This window comes from Lates calcarifer, linkage group LG19 (assembly GCF_001640805.2).
Source record: "Lates calcarifer isolate ASB-BC8 linkage group LG19, TLL_Latcal_v3, whole genome shotgun sequence".
Taxonomy (NCBI): domain Eukaryota; kingdom Metazoa; phylum Chordata; class Actinopteri; family Centropomidae; genus Lates; species Lates calcarifer.
Genome location: NC_066851.1, coordinates 6,740,537 through 6,759,911, shown reverse-complemented (window position 1 = coordinate 6,759,911; position 19,375 = coordinate 6,740,537). Strand labels below are relative to the sequence as shown.

Below are 19,375 nucleotides of genomic sequence, written 5' to 3'. Positions count from 1 at the left end.
AAGCAGCCTGGCTGACTTGTGTCTTATTTATTACCCGACTGTTTACTGTAACAGTACAGTTATGAGGCTGTAAGCTGTCACAGCTGACAACAGATATCTGTAACCTCAGTATATAGGAAGGTATGTCAGGACACAGAGGTTTCTAAGAGACCTGGTTCAGATAATACCTGAGGAAAGTGCTTGAAGTCAGTCAACATCACTTTAATAAAAGCCTCTTCTATCCAGGAAGTGCTTAACTTCTTAAAGTTTAGAGCTGATGTTCCCACTGCCAAGGCAAAGTAACTTTTCTTGTAATAAGTATCCAGCTAGACAGGTTTCCAGAGAAGATTGTACCACTTCTCAAGTTCTGCCAGTGGAAGCTGTAGACGGAATAAAAGATTTACCAACAGCTGACACTGTGTTTCAGTAAATGGTGCCTGTTCTGAGGTTTTTCTAATCTACTGGCTCCCTCTAGGGTTTAAATGTAGAAAATGAATCCATTTTGTGATTTCACTGTTCACATTTACCAGTCAGGACAGGTATGTCATCAAGGAATATTAGGGACCTTTTAACACTATTTGAGCTCGATCATAAACTGAAGCCACAGGGGACACCCAGCTGTACCTCCCACTGAAACCTGGTGATCCTTTAGAGTTAACTCCCCTCTAAACTGCAGGATGTACAATCATGGATGGCAAAAAAAAGCTTCCTTCTGCTAAACCAGAATAAAACTGAGGTCCTTATCTTCAGCCCTGCAGACTACTCTGCAGCCACAATCAATACCCCTCCATTCCACGCACTCAGTTAGCATCCAAATGTGATTGAACACTTTCCTTCATTGGTTAAATTGTGGGATAGTTTGCAGCTCACCGTTTAATCTTCCCTCTTTACTTGAGCTCTTTAAAACAGATCTCTTTTCCTTCGCCTTTTAAAGTCATCATGAAGACATGACTCACCACACTGTCTTTTGTTTTGTTACTTGCTTAATTCTGTTGTGTTTATGATTTTCATCCATATATTCTATGCTTTTATGCTTTTTACTTCCATCCTCTTGTGTGTGTGTGTGTGTGTGTGTTTTCTAAAACATGCTGTACAAATAAACTGATTTGACCTGACATAAACTGCAGTCCTCAGGCAGGTGCCAGCTGTTGTAGATTAAAAACAGGCCGTTCTAAACTGAGAAATCTATTAACCTTTTCAGATGTGAAAACATAAACATTCTGAATGGGTTCCAAGTTTATTTCCTGCTGAAACGTTTGCCAATATCAATATCTGCAGGTATAAAAAACTTCGACCGATTTAGAGTGCTTATGGTGTGGAGGTAGAAAAGGTCTGTACATTAAACAAAGTCTGAGCATGAGATGATGCCAAGAAATCTAACTCCTACTGAAGAGATTTATAGTCTCTTAAATTGCTTTTTAACTTTATATACAGTACAAATGACCAGATGTAACCTTTAATTCATGTTTGTGTCCATCTTGTTATTATTACCTTGGAAGTACGCCGCTCTGAACGTCCGAGGGAGCTGCGTCCTCGAGGCTCCCTTCTCCCCAGCGTGTCCATGCCTGATGGAGGTCCATTAGGTGGTAAAGCCCCAGGGACCCCTGCTCCTCCTCCTCCACCTGCTCCTCCCCCTCCACTTACTCCCCTCTTGCTCTTCAGGGTTTGGGTTCCGCTGCGGATGCCCGCCCCGTTCAGGCTGCCCCGGGAGCTGCGGCTGAAGTCTGACGACCTGAAGTGGCGATAGGGCCGTGCCTTGAAGGTGGGTGTCGGGGAGGCAGAGCCGGCGGTGTAGCGGCTCAGCTTGATGTCAGTCTGCGTGGCCTTGATGTCGTCGATCATGGTGCTGAACTGGTGGATGAGGCGCACCAGGGCCATGTCGACTCGCTGGCTGATGGCCTGGCAGGCTGTGGTGAAGTCGCAGTGGAAGGTGTTGTAGTGGCGACGGTTGAGGTCATGGAAGGAGAGTGGGGCTGCGGTGGGGCCCTGAGGAGCGCTGGTCGACTTCTCCATCACCACCGCATTCAGGCTGAATGTCTCGATCAGCAGTGCTGGCTTGAACTCCAGCGGAGGGAGGTTCACCATGCCTTGTCTACAGACAGAGAGAGGCACAGATTTACTAATATTCAGAGCATATACCCCACACAAGCACATAAACAAGTAAGAAAATGAACAGAAATTAATTTCCTAATCATTTTTAACAATTAACTGTAATATTGCCATGATATGATTCAGAATTATTTTACCTCCTGGATCTTTTGTTTTTGCGCTCTTTGGAGGTGTCAGAGTCGACGATGTCTGCTCTGAGACACTCGAGGTTGCCAGAAAAAGACAGGTGCTCTCCAAAATACATCTTGTAACTAAGAGGAGTGGTGTCTTGAGCCTGAATGCCTGTGTAGCTCAGCAAAGGCTTGAAAACAACCTGGGGGGTGGGGGGGTAGATATCAAGACACCAAATGAAAACCAGTTTTTGTACTCTGCTATGAGCCCTGCAGACAGAGCCTCCAGCATATATATATGAAATGTAGATAGAAATGGTAAGATCAGGAATAACATAGTCTGAGACACAGGAATGTAACACATGCAAACACCCAAAACAGTCACCCAGACTAATTACTCTTACACTGTGTAATCTACTGTTCAGAAATGGATTCCCTGTTTTTCAGTCTGGCATAGCTGACATTACTGCACCACCTCTGAGTTTTATCAGCACAGGATGATGACTCATAACAATTAAGCAGATCATTTGGATTAACATTCTCACTGAATGAAGAAAATTCCACTGCTTTAATTTCTAAAACCACACATTTACACATTTAAAGACTATGTTCATTATTTGCCTATTGAAGGTTTAGACAGAAAGCATGATGATTCAACAAACAACAAAGGAAATGCAGCCGGTACCTGAGCATCAGCCAGCTGAACAGCAGCTGGACACTGGTTGCCCTCCTCAATGTCTGCCATGTCGTCCTGGCTGGTGCTGTGCTGAGAATGCTGGGAATGGGTCCCATCCAGGGTGTTCTGGTCGCTGGACAGCACTGTGTTGAAGTCTGATGCTGAGGGAATTGTGGGCAGGTTACACGTCCCACCTGAGGGTGGCAGAAGGGAAGTTTGGGATAAATGTGGTGCATTAGTGTTTGATTTTCTTGCCAAAACGTGTTCTCGCCAGAGCATGTGAACAGTAGCAGTATGAGCATGGCTGTAAATGTATAAACAGAAGTGAGTGCTGTTGGGTGAAACACTTTACCACTCTAGCTCCTCATAACAAAGATGTTACAGGGAATTAAATAGAAGGCAACAATCACATTACTGGGAGTGAGAGGAACTTTATGGCCATTTTATGCACAATTTGGAAATCTAAACAGCCTCATTACATTCATTTAATCTGTTGTGAGGAGCTGCCCTGGCTAATTTGCTATGCTGTCATTGACTGACACCTGGGTAAGTAGATAATGACAAAGCTTATCATCCTGGGCGCAAACCCAGCCATTATACACATTTAATTGTATCCTCACAATGGAAAGTGCTCTGCTAAGTAGTGAGAGTAAGAGATATATTTTCAGTGATCCGTGTTGTTGTTTCCAAATGATGATTTCTTTGGAGTGAGGATGAAACTAATGCAGCGTGAGGCTGTTTGTGACTTGGAGGACGAGTGGGAGTACAGAGGAACAGAGGGCGGGAAAGAGCAGCACTGTGAGGGATGAACTTAATTTCAGGTTCCTAAACTCTGCTAACATCCTCTGGTTCTCATAGTATTTGGCAGGAAGGTTATCGGTGAGGAAACAACATGACGTTGTCTATCCATCATGACAGTACTTCTGCAGGCCTGTAGCACTGTTACATGGGATTCAACACAGTCGAACAGAGTCAAGTCTAAAATTTAACTCAAACACCATTTTTTATCATTCAGCCCATTTTTACTAAGCTGCGAGAAGGCTGCTGTACTAGATGGCCACTAACAACCTATGAGGTGTACATGTTTCAAAACCAATCAAAGAACAACGAGCCCTGGTATGGGATCATACTCAATACTGATGAAGGTATCTGTACTGGTACCAGGCAACAAAAAAATGGTATCCCTGCATGCCAGTCTCAGTGTTAACATAAGCTGTCATTACTGTCGGCTTAAACTGCTGTGACTTCTTGCCTGAAATGGCATGATTTGTTCAGAATGGTAAAACCCACCTACAGAGCACGCTGTGAAAATAATGTCAATATCAGCTTGCAAATAAAAATTGCTCTGGGTCTTATTCTTTAGGCACTATGTGTGGGATTCTGACAATGGTAGTAGCAAAAAACAGCAACTGTGGCAGACAGCAAAGCACACTGTCACTGAGTTTGTTTCATTTTTGAACCACAAATGAAATGAAAAGAAAAAACACAACAGAAAAATGTTTCCTCAGAAAAACTAAATGTGGTGGCTTTAACCAACAATATTATATATTATTCACGGTTACAATTCTGTCAGTCTCTGCTGCTGTAACAAATAAATATCTCTGCATTGTTAATGAAGATAATCAAATATATCTCACAAACAAACATGCTTGTTTGCAGTTTTGTCAGCAGGATAGATTGACAGAGTTCTACATGTAGGTGACTATTAAACTAACACAGGACACAAACTATTTTACTCAGTTAATTAGTTCACCAAACACCATTAGCACAACGCTGAGCAACAATCCCTGACCTCCTCCTGGGCTGTTAACTGTTGGCAGTGCCTGGTACTGGTAGTGGTTGACAGGAGAGTCCAGTGGGTCTAGTGAAACAACATTATGTAGACATTTAACTGAATTCCACAGCTGTTAAAGCTACTGGGGGTAAAAGTGTGAAGGTGTAAGTGATTAGTATCTATTATCACAGCTTTCTGACAAATAGCCGATTTAATTGCAAAGAAATAAAATAACATAATTTTGTCCCTAAGGTTCCAAAGATACAAAATCATCTTAATAAACTGAAATCTCCAATTTTTGAGGATTCTCTGAATAAAAATCAAATTTCATAATATGAATACCCAAGGCAAACCCTGGCTCTATGATGTCTGACCTGTCTGCAGGCTGTTGTGCTGGGAGCGGTTGACGGGGGACTCCTGGTTCCCAGCCCCAGTCCTGTTGCCCACAGCGTTGGACATCCAGTTGTAAAAACTGACGGAGGAGGGCTCCGACAGCAGCGGGTGCTCTGTCAGCATGTCTGTCCCTAAGCTGTTTCCTGAGGCCAAGAAGAAAGAGATTGAGAGCACATTACATCATACAGACTACAAAAACACTGGGCATCACACAATTACTGGCTGCTGTTTCATGATAACTTTCATCTAGCATCATAGAGGCACATTTAGTTAATGTATTAAATCTGGGGATTACAAAAGTTATGAGAAGGATGAGGCTTGTATAGTTTTCCAGCTCTTACATCACATACACACATAAAAAGTCATGGTCTTATACTTCAGTACAGATTCAAAACATGTGGGTGGGTGTGGGTGTTTCTTTTCACACTTTTTGTTTCCCCCCTTATTTACTCTGATGTGTTTTGTTGGACAATCAGTGTTGCATACAAAGCTTAAAAGAAGTATTTCTGCTTTCATGAAGCAAGGTGATATCAGCAGGGGTTACTGACTGTTACAGAGCCAAACAAAGTAAATAACTCATAGCACACACTGACTCTACATCTTTCTTCACAGTGGGCATGTGCCTCAGGAGGGACCAAGCTGTGAGTCTATTTTGGATTGTTATCATTCACATTACTGAACAGTAGAGGTCAGCATTGCAACAAAAATGACAAGTAGACTGTTACATGTTGTACAGAAATCAGTTTCACAACTGTAATTACTCACTGCCAGAAACTTCCACACACTATATAACATAAGAGTGGTTCAGGTCTGAGTACCTGTGCGAGTGAGGGAGCTGCTCTTGGCCGCGGCGGCAGCAGATGGCTCGTTCCTCTGAGGCGTGCCCTCCAGCAGGTTGTGCAGACTGCGAAAGCTGCCCGTCAGATTGCTCAGGAGACTCTCTTTCCTGGGGCTGTCCTTGGCTGGCAGGCCTGCGCGGCTCACATGGGCCGGTGAGTCAGCTGCTGTGTCACCGCTGGTGTAGCTCAGCGACTGGTATGGATGGGAGCCCTGGGTATGACAAATGTAGAGATTACTGAGGGGAGGTCAGGTTCACACTGTATCACTTTTCACAAGCTGCCGGTGGCTTTTTTATTTTAATGAGCAGTGGGAAACATTGTGTCTGGCATCATGTCATGTGCCATTGACCCTAAGATGGTACAAACAGGTCACAATTTAATTTGACAGAGAGAAGAAAATGTCATGTCTGCGCTCAGCACTGATCCCTCCTGTGTATGAGATCATCTTCACACCACAGTCATTTCCTTAATGGATTTTTATAACATTCACTCTGCATAGAATTTAAAGACAGTAACTAATGGTTGTTTTTATTATCTACAAATCTGAGGATTATTTTCTTGATTAACAGATTAACTGGTTGGAGCCTAAGGTAATATTTGGTTGTTTTGACAAACCAACCTTCCAAATGACAAAAGTATTAAATTTACTATCACAGATAATGAGGTTTTTTTTTTTTTTTGGCAGTTTTCGCTTAAAAAACAAGAGATTTCTCAAAAATTTTGACATTCATGTCGATTGAGTAACCGACTGATCAACTAATAGTTTCAACTATAGTGATTTGAGTTTAATGCATTCCAGGAAACATGAAAGAGTATTCCTCAAAAAGGAAGATATTATCTTTGTCTCTCTGATAGCTCACCATGTAACCCTCCTCTTTTGGGAAAATAAAATAACCCTCACTACCACATCCTGGTTGCTACAAAGCATGTCCTTTAAAAAACTTCAAATGTGGCTGCAGTGGAAGAATTTACATATGCTGAGAGCATCTCATCTTTTTCTGTAAAGCTCTGTCTTTGAAACTCTGTATCACATACAGTATGTGAGGGATATATACTGTGCCAGGAGGCTGCATGATTGTACTCTACACACATGGAAATGTGTGTGTTCATTTGTAAATGGCATTTATTTAGTAACTGAACATAATTGGGGCACACAGTTGTCAAAGTGGTACCTTTATCCTGAGCGCAGACTCGCTGTGTGTGTGGGATTTGGACAGTTTCCTCATGATCTCCACTCCACTGACAGGACCAGAGTTGGCTTCTTTTGGTGGGGGACGACTGCATGCTCCCTCCAGCAACATGGTGTGTTCACTCACTGTGGCTTCACAATAATTATATAAAATAAAACTCCAGGAAAACCCATGTGACTGCTTTAAAAGTAAATCTGAAGATTCACACACTGTCATTCATCTCTGCACCTTCTCACTGCTAACAAGTGCGAACAGTCTGTTTATTTCTGTGCAAACACTGAAGAAGTAGAGGTTAAGAGTTTAACAGGCCATCTGTGGCAACAGATGGGTGGGTCAACGTAATATCACAACATAATATCACATAATATAGAAAGCTGCAAGTTCCCACCTGCGTCAAATTCAAATTCAGCTCCGTCTGCGCTGGTGTCACTCTGCAGTGCAGCTCCATTGTCCAGGCCCAGGATAGTCTCACCCAGGCTCTGCTGAGGCTCTTTGGGTTTGGTAAGCTGATTGGGCCTCATCAGACCAATAGCCTTGAAGCCCTGAGTTACAACAATGAATTTCATCCATTGTCTGGCCAGAGCCACCAGACCTTTCTTTAGGGTAACAAGGGCTGGGACCCCATCATTCTGTGGAGGAAAAGAGGATGAATTAAATTTACGAAGGTGAGCCAAGACCACTTAAGACCACTTACAATAATTGCCTGTTTTCTTTTTTTTTAAGTTAAGTTCAAATGAGACTATATAATAACTTAACTTTATGGGCCATTTAACTACACGTGATCAAGTTTAAGAGCTTTATAAAACTGAAGCAATGAAAAAGTGAGATTTTAGAGGCCTCGCACTGACCATGGTAGCCTCCTCTATGACGGAGTAGTCGGCCTGCTGCAGGTAGCGGTGCAGGATATTACAGAGCATACAGGAGGGATTTTCATGCAGGTAGCGAGCTCGTTTAGTGACACGGTTGTACTTGCTCCGGATGGGGATGTGGATGGTCTTTTTCTGGGGGGGTGCGCGTACAAGAAAAGTTATAATTGCATATTTCACAAATAAAAAGTAAACCTGGATGTGGCAGAGAGCTTTTGTTTGCTCACCTCAAGAGCTTCTGTCATAATGCAACCCATGACAGCACACACACGCAGTGTGCCCTCCATGTCCAGTTTGCGTAAAGAGGATTTGAGCTGGTCGATGGGAACCAGCCAGGCACCGATGGCAGGCGTGGCTGTGCTGAGCAGATTCAGCTGCCTGTAAACACAAGACACGGGGTCTTTAACTGATAACTGTTCATTGGTAGAGTCTGAAACATATTTTTTCCTGTTTTTCCTCATGTTCAGATACAATGCTGAAAGCTGTGACATATTTATATAATGTCAACACTTTTTTCCCCTCTCATAATGGTTAAGAATTGACTTGTTTTCCCATTATTCTTAGCTGCAGACACCAGGTACATGCTGCACTTAGTGGAGTTGAATTTTAATAAAACTCAGATCCACACTACAAAACTCAGAATGCACCTGCTGGTTGGCACTTTCCAGTTTGATGGCCTGTGAAGCTGACAGGTCTGACAGCCGCTGACAACCGTTGCCAGGGGCACACAAGCGAGAAGGTTTTTCATAAAAAGTTCCTCCAGCAGATATTATTGTACGTGTGATACTATACTACTGCCACACCACTGATGCTAAACGACTGGTGAGCTTACTGTACTTCACTTTTTTTTCTGAACTCAACTATGAGCTCACCACTTTGTGTAGTCACTGACATCTTGTAACCAATGTGAAGGAGTTTATGTATGAAGCTCCATATATGTCAGTGCAGTCGTACCTGGAGATGGCCTGTGAAGGTGAGCGCACGTTGGTGGGAGCAGCAAAACTGAACCAGATCTCTCTGATGGTCAGCTTCATGCTGCTGGAGTCAGGTGGTGGGGGCATGAGGGGGAGGTCTTTCTTCAGGTCGTCTGACTCGACCCCTTCATCCTACAGAGCAGAAGAGAGCAGGGTTTTAACAGGTGGAGGAGAATAGCTCGTGGGAGTGAGTTAGAGTATTGCAGCTTCGGGCAGCAGCTTTACTGCAATCCTCTGTGACTGCATCACTTTCAACCTGATGACAGCTTTGATACTCTATCAGGACTTGTTTTTAAAGTTAGAGTGGATCTGATTTGATCACTTTATTGTCTTTCTTCTCACTCCGATCAAGCTCAAGCTGATCATTTCAAATCAGTCTAATGTTTTGACACACATTTGAACCAGGCTAATTGTACGGATTTTGTGTGAAGAGTGCAACTACTCCAATCTCAACAAAAGACTGGCAACAGGCAGTGACTTTTGAGAAAATTGAGAAATAAACTGACAAATATTTCAGTTTTAGACAGACTGACCTGACATCAACCTTTTGTTTCAAATCAGAGTAGTAGAGCTTTGAATTACTGTAGAGTTTTCATTCACCTGCACTTTGTGTGACATTCAAGAGCTTTTTAGCTTGCCTTAGATTCATTTTAACACACTGAACTGATGGGTGCAAATCATTGGTATTAATTTTGTTCTCACTTTCTCATACACAGAAAATTTTGAGACATAGGACAACTCTGAAATCAATATCAGAAGTGCTAAAAAGATATACACAGATACAAAAAATTGGTAAAAAGGGGATGTAGAGTTCAACTCTGCACAATTATACCACGGTAAAATACGGACAGTGATGAATTTTTTTAGCCCTTTATAGTATGAGCCTTTTCCAGTATCTTACTTGGTCGTCTGAGTCCGAGTGTTCGTTGACATCAGAGGCAGGGCTCATAGTGTCATGTGCCAGGTTGTCATCAGAGACGTCAGTACTGTAACCACTTCCTGTCTGAGAGCCTGTCGAACCGTTGGATTTAGACGTCCCTGTCTTCCCCCCAGTGTCTGAGCGTCCCATCACACCAAAAGCATTGTAAAGAATGGCTCCTGACTGGCGGCCCCCTGAAATACAAAGTGTAATATATTCAAATATTTTCAAGTCCCCTCCTTAATGTAGTGATGACTGCTGCTAAAAAGAGTTTGGGATGGTTTACCTTTGACTGTGAGGTTCTCGATGCCACATTCAAACATGATCCAGCCCCATTTCTCAAGAGATGCTGTGGAACGGCCCAGATCACCTGAGGTGGCCTGGGTGTCTGTCTCATCTACCAGGGAAAATTCCTCCATTTCCTCCAGGCCAAACAGCACTTTGGACTTCTCAAAGGGAATGGCTGTGATGGCACATGTGCCAATGTCTATAGGAGGAGAAGGAACCATTTAACTCATTCATACATTCCACATTTTTATACACTTCAGTGTACACTTCACAGAAAAGTGCTTAGGGGAGAGGAAAAGAAATCTAAAAAAGAAACATTTTAAAACTTTTGCATGGTGGCACACAAAATGCACAAAAAGTTAAAAGGTCTAAACAGTTTTGCTTGGAACCGTAGGTCACATAAGGGCACACTGTCTAGGGAATAGCTTGTACTGCATATAACAAAGAGGCTCAAGGACATGCAAAAGCACGATGTCCAACTTCAAAAAGAGGCACAAGGGATCAAACAGGGCTGTCATTTTACTCAACCAACCTGTGGAGTCAAGGCCTCGGAGCTGACTGTGGATACGGTGGATGTTGAGCCTAGCAGCAATCTCTTTGCCTTTCTCGATGCCAGCGTTGGAGCGCAGAGAGCCAGATGACTGGGGCTGCATCTTGGTGGCCGAGGCGTATTTCTCCAACATGACAGAGGGTCGGCCATGTTCTGTGGTGTTTGGAGTCTCTTCTACGATACCCCTGAAAGAAGCAGAAAGAAAAAATGTGTTATTGTTTGAGCTTGACTGCTGTCAGATATCATGGAGAGAGAAAACTTAGATTTGTCTTTCTTTTTTAAGTTTTGTACTCTAGCTACATGCACAGAAAAATATTCAAAAGATTATCACTCCTACTGGGTATCACAATGAATAAATGAAACAGACACGAGACAGGCAGTTTAAAGCATCATTTACAGCAGGTGTATCAGCCCTGTGGACATTCTCCAAAAAGGCTTAGTCACTGTATACACACAAAATGACATGAGGAGTAGCTGAGGCATTACCTGTTCATCCTGAACTGGGTTGCAATCCTGTCGAAGCACAGCGCCACAAGAGACACATGCGTGACACACTTGTTGGAGCAAGACGGTGACCCCTCCTCTACAGAAGCCTGCAGGAGGCAAAGGTTCACCTGCACGGAAAGAGAACAAAACAAAAAGACAACTAAACCGGGCTGAACTAAACCCCACTGTGCTGTCAAATATTGTTCTTTAGAAAATAGTTTGAAATATCTGATGGTATAAACATAAATAATAGCGATGCCCACAACAATCATTGTCCCACAGATGAGTCATTGTGTGTGTGAGGCTACTTTTCCCAAATAAGATTATTTTGGTCCTCACTAAATGAAGATAAACAGGGGGAAAAATAAAAATCAATACTGGAATAGCTGAAAATGAACATAATTTGTGTTTGTCAAACATTTAGCAAAAGCCAATTTAACTTCCACTCGGTGGAAAAGAAAAATCTGAGGGGTTTTTGTATTTTATCAGTGACATAATTTATAATAAACAGTAATACAGAGGTAACAGGTATGTTTTCAAATCATTTAACAAAAATCAAAAAACATGGCTTTATGAGCTGCACCATTACATTATTCTATCCCACTGCAGCGTGTGTATGTAATGTGATATAGAGCGATGCTCATGACTCTGTGCTTGCTCTTGAACCTCTCTTGGTCAGAGCTGGCTTCTCATTATTCAGGGTCATGGGTCTCACCTTGGGGATGGAGACGTTGGCTTGGAGGCCCTTGATTTTCACATTATCTGGTTTGACGGACAGGTCCGTCTGGCCTTGGGAGATGTTGGTAGAGCCAGGGGTCGTGCCCTCTGTCTTAGACAGCTTGTGCTCCTGCTTGCCTGTTTGGCTCTGTGTGGATCCAGATCCAAAACAGTGGGACATCAGTCATTTGGCAGAAAAGTGGGCTTCAGTGCAATACATTTTTCTCAGATCTCAGAACAATTAGAACAGAAGCACTTATCTCACACTGTTCAGGATAACTGAGAGGGAAATGTTTGTCACTACCACATCAACTAATTTTACTTACAGACTCGGTGACTGTAGACTTGCTGATCTGATAGGCTTCATTGAGAACTTTCCCATGCAGGTCGTCCAGAATTGCAGCAGGGTGTCGAATACTGGCAAAGTGAACCATAGACTCAATATACCTGAAACCAAGCAAATACACACAGTTTCACCACATTAGAAATATTTTGTTTTATTTAGTTGATGTTTAAGCACATTAGTAAAATCACAAAGACTAAATAAACTTTTTTATTATCACAACTGATTTAGATATAAAAAGTAAAATCAAATATAAAGAGCCTTGCCTATCTTCAAACTTCTAGCTACAGTTTATCCATCTCCACACTGTACAAGCCAGGAGCTACATGCTTGTAAGAACATTGTGAGCCCAGTACTGTTAGCCTTTGGCAAACTAAAGATTCAGACTAGCAGACAACCAAGAACGAGATCAGACTCTGGAGCACTGTCAGCAGAATTTTAGATGCCATAATGCAGTGTGCATGGGGATTAAATTGACTCAAGGTCAAATCTTAGCCTCAGGCTGAAAAAAAAGCCTGAACTAAGAATGTGCAGTGTGAGAAAGCCTCTGAGTCAACCATCAGATTATCTTATTTTTTAATCAGGATTTTCAAACTTAGTCTAAAGGAGATGTGGTCAAGAAAGCACAGATGAGTTGCAGAGCAAAGACAAACAACATTTAAATCAAGACATAATGAGAAACTGGGAAAACACACATAAAAAACACTACATGAAGCATGACCGCTACCTGTCCAGCGATTCAGCCACAAGGGGCGTGAGCACCACATTGATGGCACCCTTAACCTCCACAATGGCGGTGGTCCTGGTCTGAGCTAAAGGCTGCTCCAGAGTCCAGTCATCTGTTGTTGTGTCCTCATCTGTGTTCTCCATGGCTCTCTTATCCAGGGGGGTATATGGTGTACTGTGGATGGACAAAGACACAGTCTCTAATTTGGCATTATATATCATTTGGGTGAGTATACACATTCAAAAATGGAATCTGACTGAGGGGACATGGTTTTATTGGAAATTTAAAAAGGTGAGATGGAAGAGAAAATGTGGCTTAAATACCTGTTATTCTCTCCCATCAGCTGAATTCCTCTGTCCAATAAAGAACTGGCTGCCAGTCCCTGCTTTATCACCTGAATAAATGTAAAACAGAATGTCCTAAAATTGAAGTCCTGGGTCTATTGGGGATGCAGATATCTTGTCTTTAACAGCCAGTACCAACACAAAGTTCTATATTTTCTAATAAATGTTACATTAAATGCTAAAGACTTTTAGTCATTGGCTGCAGACCTTAAAGCTGGGCACAGAGAGCTGGTCAAAGGAAGCAGAGCTCTCTTCACTGGTGGGTGTGTCCAAATCTAAGGGGCGGTGCAGAGATGACTTGGAGGTCCTCTTATTGGTAGGGCTGCTTGACAGACCAATTTGAGACCTGGCAGTGGTGAAGTAAAAATATGTTTCAACGGGACAATAAAAGTCAACAGTGACGTTTAAGTGAACACTGTACATCGTGCCACAAAATACTTTGGCATTTTGCATGTACTGCTGACATTAGAATGGCTCCAGAACTGAATATGGACCTAATGTGAAATATTTTACCTGGTAATGGGCCAGGTAGTTCTGGTAGCATGCCATGACATGAGGCTGTCTCGTGACTGGTCCAGGTTCGGCCGTCTTCTCTGCCTCCACCGAGCTCTCCTCTTCCATGGCCAGGGCTGAGACGAAAGAGGCCTGAGATGTGTGGCTGGGCAGGGGTTGGGGCGGGAGCGGGGGCAGGGTCGGAGGCAGCGGCAGGGGACGTGGCTCAGTGATCAGTTCCCCATTGAGAACATAGGTGAGGGGACCCTCAACGCTGTGGTAGATGGAGCTCCGGCTGGATGGAGGTCAAAACATTTAAACAAGGGGATCAAATGAATATGTCAAGGTGCAGTGTCAGCCTAAACATCTGACTATTAGATATTTTAAGTAAATACCTTAGATATTTTGGTAGAAAATGTTGCACCTCTTTGACATGCCTGTAACCCTCAAAATTGTTTTGATTCTTTTGTTTCATGATGTAGCTATACACTCCCATTTAAGTGCAATATATCAGCAGTGATTAAACAACTTTGAAATGAACAATGTTTGAAAAACACCATCTTTTTAGCCATATTCCTGACAAAATCTATGACAACTCTGCTCTGTGTATGCTTTAATGTTCTTGAATTCAGCCTTATGTTTGCACAGGTTTGTGCCAGATGAAACTTTTCATGAGACTGAATGGATTCTTTGCAATTGTGTAGAGGCTGTATCAATCAAAAAGCATACTGCAATCAATGTGAGAACATTTTGGGTAATATAAAAATGACAAGGTAGTCACAGAACAAGCCCGAAATCCAATTTGCAAAAAACACCAGCTGTAAGTGGCTGCCCATGGATCAAACATCTCATTTGCTACAATCCCTCTCTGCATCACATCCATCCATGCATGATCGAATCAAAGTAATAAATGAAAGCTGCAACGTGTCTCACTTCGGGGCATGTTGCTTTACACGATATAATTCAAAATTTGTTGGGTATTACACATAAAAATGTTGTGACGCTGTTAATGTATTCCTGCATGATGTGCCATCAAGACATTTTTTACAACCACTGAAATGTTGTAAGGAGTTATTTGGCATGTTTACTGCCTGTTTTTCATCCCAATCTGCAGTGGTTTCTCTGTCGGGATAGTGTTTTTTAATTTCAAAAGACAAAGGGTCTCAATAGTATTTGCTTCTAAGCCAAGTTATGATGAAACTTTAAACATCAAACATGAATTCTATTCTAAAATCTTAGAAATGTGATCTTTTCATTAAACTATGAAAATACCAATGAAATATCACAGCAACATCCCTAAATATGAATGGACAAGTTGGAAAAAAAATCAAAAGCGTGTACTCATTACAATCTTAAAATGTAAATCATAAATCCCCTCAGAATGGCCCTTTAACATTATTCATAAGGGGTAACACTTTAAGCAGTCTGGCAGGGTCAGAACTTGCTAGACAGGTCATTAATTCATCTGCTCTTACAGATGAGAAATAAGAGACTCTTTGATGTTACTGTGAGCTGTCTTGAATCTAGCATCACCTTAATCCTGTATTTAACCTTGTACTTGATCTGGCCATCCAACCAGTTTCCTCGCAAATCTTTGAAACTCTTTAACTTTGAGAACTTTTCTGAGCTTCACTGAAGCTAAGCTCCATTATCAGAATATTCCACGCTCCATTTTCATATTACATTATCGTCTCAGCTGACCTGTAGTTCTCCATGTGATATGGGGGCTGCTGTGGCTGCTGCATCTGCTGCCTCCTCTTCTTCTTGCGCCCCGGGTATGTTCCCGGACCTTCATCAGCGCTGCTGATTGGCTCAAAGTCCTCAGCAGCGGAGAAATAGGCCTCACTGTCAGCCACGGACATGCTGGAGTCGGCCGAGCGGTACTGATGGAAAGTGTTGGAGTCGGCTGAGGGCGTGAAGGGGAAGGAGCCGTAGCTTCTTCGCTGACGAGGCGAGTCCAGGACATTCTCGTCGCTGCGGGAAACCTCGCTGCTGAACTGGACGCCTCCGGACAGCACTGGGGGAGGCTTGTCGGTGAACACGGCAGCTGAGAGGCTCTTGGTGCTGCCCAGCCGACCTGAGTGTACAGAGGACTGGCGTTTGAGAGGAGAGCAGAGGGGTGAGCGCACCGAGGAGCGGTCCTGGGAGCTGTTGGGTGAGACTGGTGAGACCTCTGGGACCTCCCCTAGGGTGCTGAAAATTAACAAGAAAAAAAAAAGAACATTTAAAAAGAATTACTGACATTAAAATTCTTATGATTACAATTATGACATACAATCAAAAAGCTCTGGCTATTCCTGTTGCAAATGAATGAACAGCTACAACCCAGAGACCCAGTCTTCACAGTGGAAGTATTTCTAAGACCGAAGACAACAAGTCAGGTCTTGAACATGACAGAGAACCTGCCTGTGGTTTTCTTTAGCATTCTGGTTGAAGATGCTGGTTGTGTACTGTGATTCGTCCCCCAGGGTAACACTGAGTCCTACTGCACTGTTCTGAGGCGTCTAAGGGAGGACATTTGGCGCAAATGACCTGAACTGTGGCGTGATGGCAAGTGGGTGCTTCATCATGACAACGCAATAGCTCGCAGTGTATTTTTACCAACACAGTCGTGGCCGCACACCACATTTTACAGTAAATTTGGCGTAGTCATTTTGTATGTTACTCACTCAGCAGGGCTTTTGCCGTTCATGGGGAACATGCGCTCCTCTGTGCTTGGCGAGGGGGTGTCCCTCTCTCCAGCCAGCAGGGGCAACGCTGCACTGGACGAACTGTTTTCTTCTGACGAGGAGGCGGAACTGTGGGAGCGTTGGGGCACCTGGAGACTGAGGTGCTGTTGACCCCGCCTCTCGGGCAGCTCAGGAGGCAGGCATGGTGAGTGTGTGTCTGTTTTCAGCCCGACAACTCTCCCTAAGAAAATGTGGAGAGAAAATGGAGTCATAAACAGTACAGTATATACACAGTTCATACATACTTTCATTGTCTTTTCAGAGAAAATGGACCCCATCTAGATACATTTGGAAGATAACACAATGATAAAAAGCTCTATATATTACCACTCTTATCTCAGAACTTCTCATGTGATAAAGCCCCATACAGACAACTGATGGATGAATTAAAAAACTGTGGATGTAACTGCTCTTCATTTTCCTTTGGATCCACAAGAAACCCCTAAAGCAACTCCTGGAGGAGGACTGCTCCTCTAGAGAATATCAGGAAATGTAGAATAAATCACAGCAAATCCATACCATCCACTTTGGGTGTTTCCTTTGTAATGATCCACTCCCCAGGCTGTAGCAAGGACTGGCCGTAACACATGTCTGACTCAGTGCTGGAGGAGGAGAATGCAGACGAGGACGACGGCGTCAGCTCCTCAAGCCTGAAGAAGTCCAAGCCCATGTTGGTGCCTCCAAAGAACCTGCAGCCTCCGAGGCAGCCGCAGCGGTTCCTGCTGCGCTTGTTCCGAATGCTGGCATCCTCTGGCCACAGGAACCAGAGCCTGAGGAGATGGGGGCAAAAAGGGAAGAAGGAATAACAGAAAACGATGAAAAACAGCAAAAAAAAAAGTCAGGGTAAGGGGTAGTGGGGGCAGTCTTTTCTAGACTTAGACATAACAGGCACTTGTAGATAAAATGTTGAATTTCTCTTCCTTTTTCTTGGTCAACATCTGATAACCATTTATCACCTCCTTCTTTGTTCTGTTACATTTCACTTTCTCACAACCCACACAGTACATTTAGCTACGGTAATAAGAAATGTCATGTCCAACTACAAGCCAGAAAAGAACATCTGCACTGATAATGGTTCCCTGCAGACCTTTTATGAGATTTTAAATTATTATGATAATGCACATCACAGAAGGTGGCCAATCTCCTAGCTAATTATCACATATCATAGGCTGGATCACTGTAAATGACTAAAAAAGAATTACTCTGCTATTGTTCAGATATATCTATTTTACATTATGAGCTGAACAGTACTATGACTGGTACTGGTGACTCATTCTACAGAGGTGTGATAAAGAGAATTAGTCCACTTTGAAAATAATTTTCAGTCCTGATGCCTGTAAGTGGTGTTTTTCATAATACTAGAGTCCCTTGATGAAATAAAAGAACACATTCAAAAATGAAATAAGGGTGAACAATATCTAAACCGATACTCAAAACAAGGAAAGCCACAATGCTGAAAAGATACTCCAGGGCAGCTTACACAATGTGAAGAAGTGCTATAGTGTACAGTGTGTGCTCTCTACCTTTTGGTCTGAGCATCGTGTAGTTCCAAAAAATGCCTCTGGACTTCACATTTGGCTGGGTGGTCAGCGGCCAGGGCGATGTCTGCTGTGATGAGGTTCAGGTTGACTGAACCCGCCTCCAGCCAGACAGATCGTCGCAGCAAAGGGGGCTGACTGAGACCTAACGGCTGACCCGGACCTTGACCCTGTCCAGCCGGCTGCAGCCTGGTTGCCTCGTTGTGCTGCTGCTGCTCGATGTACTGCCGGATGTTTACGTCCTGAACCACGGCACTGATGCCCTCCCCCACTGCCTGGTTGTGCAGGTTGCAGTTAGCTACGCGGATGATACTCGTCTAGGGAGGGAGAGAGAAAGGAAAACTGAAAGATCGGAACACAGACCAAAAATCTGACATGGAGTTGAACAGAAAAAATATCTTGACTTTACAATGCAAAAACTGTTAATGCCAACTACCTTGACATTGGCAGCACAGCCATGCTCCACAATGAAGAGGTCAACTCCGTCCATGGCCAGTCGGGTCATGGTGTACTTAAGTTCCTCTGATGTGCGACAGTGACCTGGCAGGCAGCTCATCTGAAAGACAACCATCATTTAGTACCACAAACTTTTTCACTGGTTACGAGGAAGCCATCTCCAGTTCAGTCTGACTGAGCTTTACATACCACTGTATAGCCTGTAGCCACAGCTGCTCAGTTGTCAGAAACTAATGAGGGCTCGTAGGCGGAGTTTTTAAAAATATCCTTATTTGTATTCGCATACAAACAAGACATTTTGTGGAAAAGACTTGTTTTCTCTCAACTTCACTCTACACATCATGGTGTTCTGTATGTATGCTGTGTATGGCTGCTGTGAGCAGATCAATAATTTTGCGTTAGAGGCTGCTGTTCCATTTCTCCAACTGTATGAAAGCATGCTTTCTGAGTCAAGCATCATTAGAGAAAGGTTTACATTGGTTTCCATTTATTATCTGATTTCATTTGCACATTTCCTTTCACACTGACCAACATTTAAATCTGAGGTTTCAGTCATAATGAGCCGATTTAGTAACTTGTGGTGCGAGATTAAGACACACACACACACACACACACACACACACACCACACACACACACACACACACACACAGCTAACTAGTTCAAAAGAAAGCTGGACAGGTACAGCAGAGGAAGCGGAAATGTGTCAAGAAATGAGGCTCAGACCTTGTGTTCTGTCTGTTTGTACCTTGGCATCGCAGATGCGACGGTCGACGCCGTGCTGGCAGATGACAGAGGGCTTGGGCTGTTCTAGCTGGAACTCTCGGGACACCACGTGGAAAAGGAAAGTTTCACCCCACTCTATCATACTGGCCAG

At 43.2% G+C, this 19,375-nt stretch overlaps 1 protein-coding gene across 1 annotated transcript in view; it reads right to left on the bottom strand.

Moving 5' to 3' along the window:
- kiaa1109 (KIAA1109 ortholog) overlaps nt 1-19,375 on the bottom strand; it is a 69,337-nt gene that overhangs the window by 32,554 nt on the left and 17,408 nt on the right. The window contains 27 exon segments of the mRNA XM_051077932.1: nt 1,471-2,071; nt 2,226-2,401; nt 2,884-3,068; nt 5,023-5,184; nt 5,860-6,091; nt 7,053-7,201; nt 7,459-7,699; nt 7,919-8,071; nt 8,164-8,314; nt 8,891-9,042; nt 9,812-10,023; nt 10,116-10,316; nt 10,650-10,852; nt 11,154-11,281; nt 11,869-12,018; nt 12,197-12,317; nt 12,941-13,114; nt 13,264-13,334; nt 13,492-13,605; nt 13,607-13,630; nt 13,798-14,071; nt 15,478-15,969; nt 16,446-16,686; nt 17,025-17,275; nt 18,029-18,360; nt 18,480-18,599; nt 19,247-19,375. Of these exon segments, the coding sequence (XP_050933889.1) occupies nt 1,471-2,071; nt 2,226-2,401; nt 2,884-3,068; nt 5,023-5,184; nt 5,860-6,091; nt 7,053-7,201; nt 7,459-7,699; nt 7,919-8,071; nt 8,164-8,314; nt 8,891-9,042; nt 9,812-10,023; nt 10,116-10,316; nt 10,650-10,852; nt 11,154-11,281; nt 11,869-12,018; nt 12,197-12,317; nt 12,941-13,114; nt 13,264-13,334; nt 13,492-13,605; nt 13,607-13,630; nt 13,798-14,071; nt 15,478-15,969; nt 16,446-16,686; nt 17,025-17,275; nt 18,029-18,360; nt 18,480-18,599; nt 19,247-19,375 (5,439 nt within the window).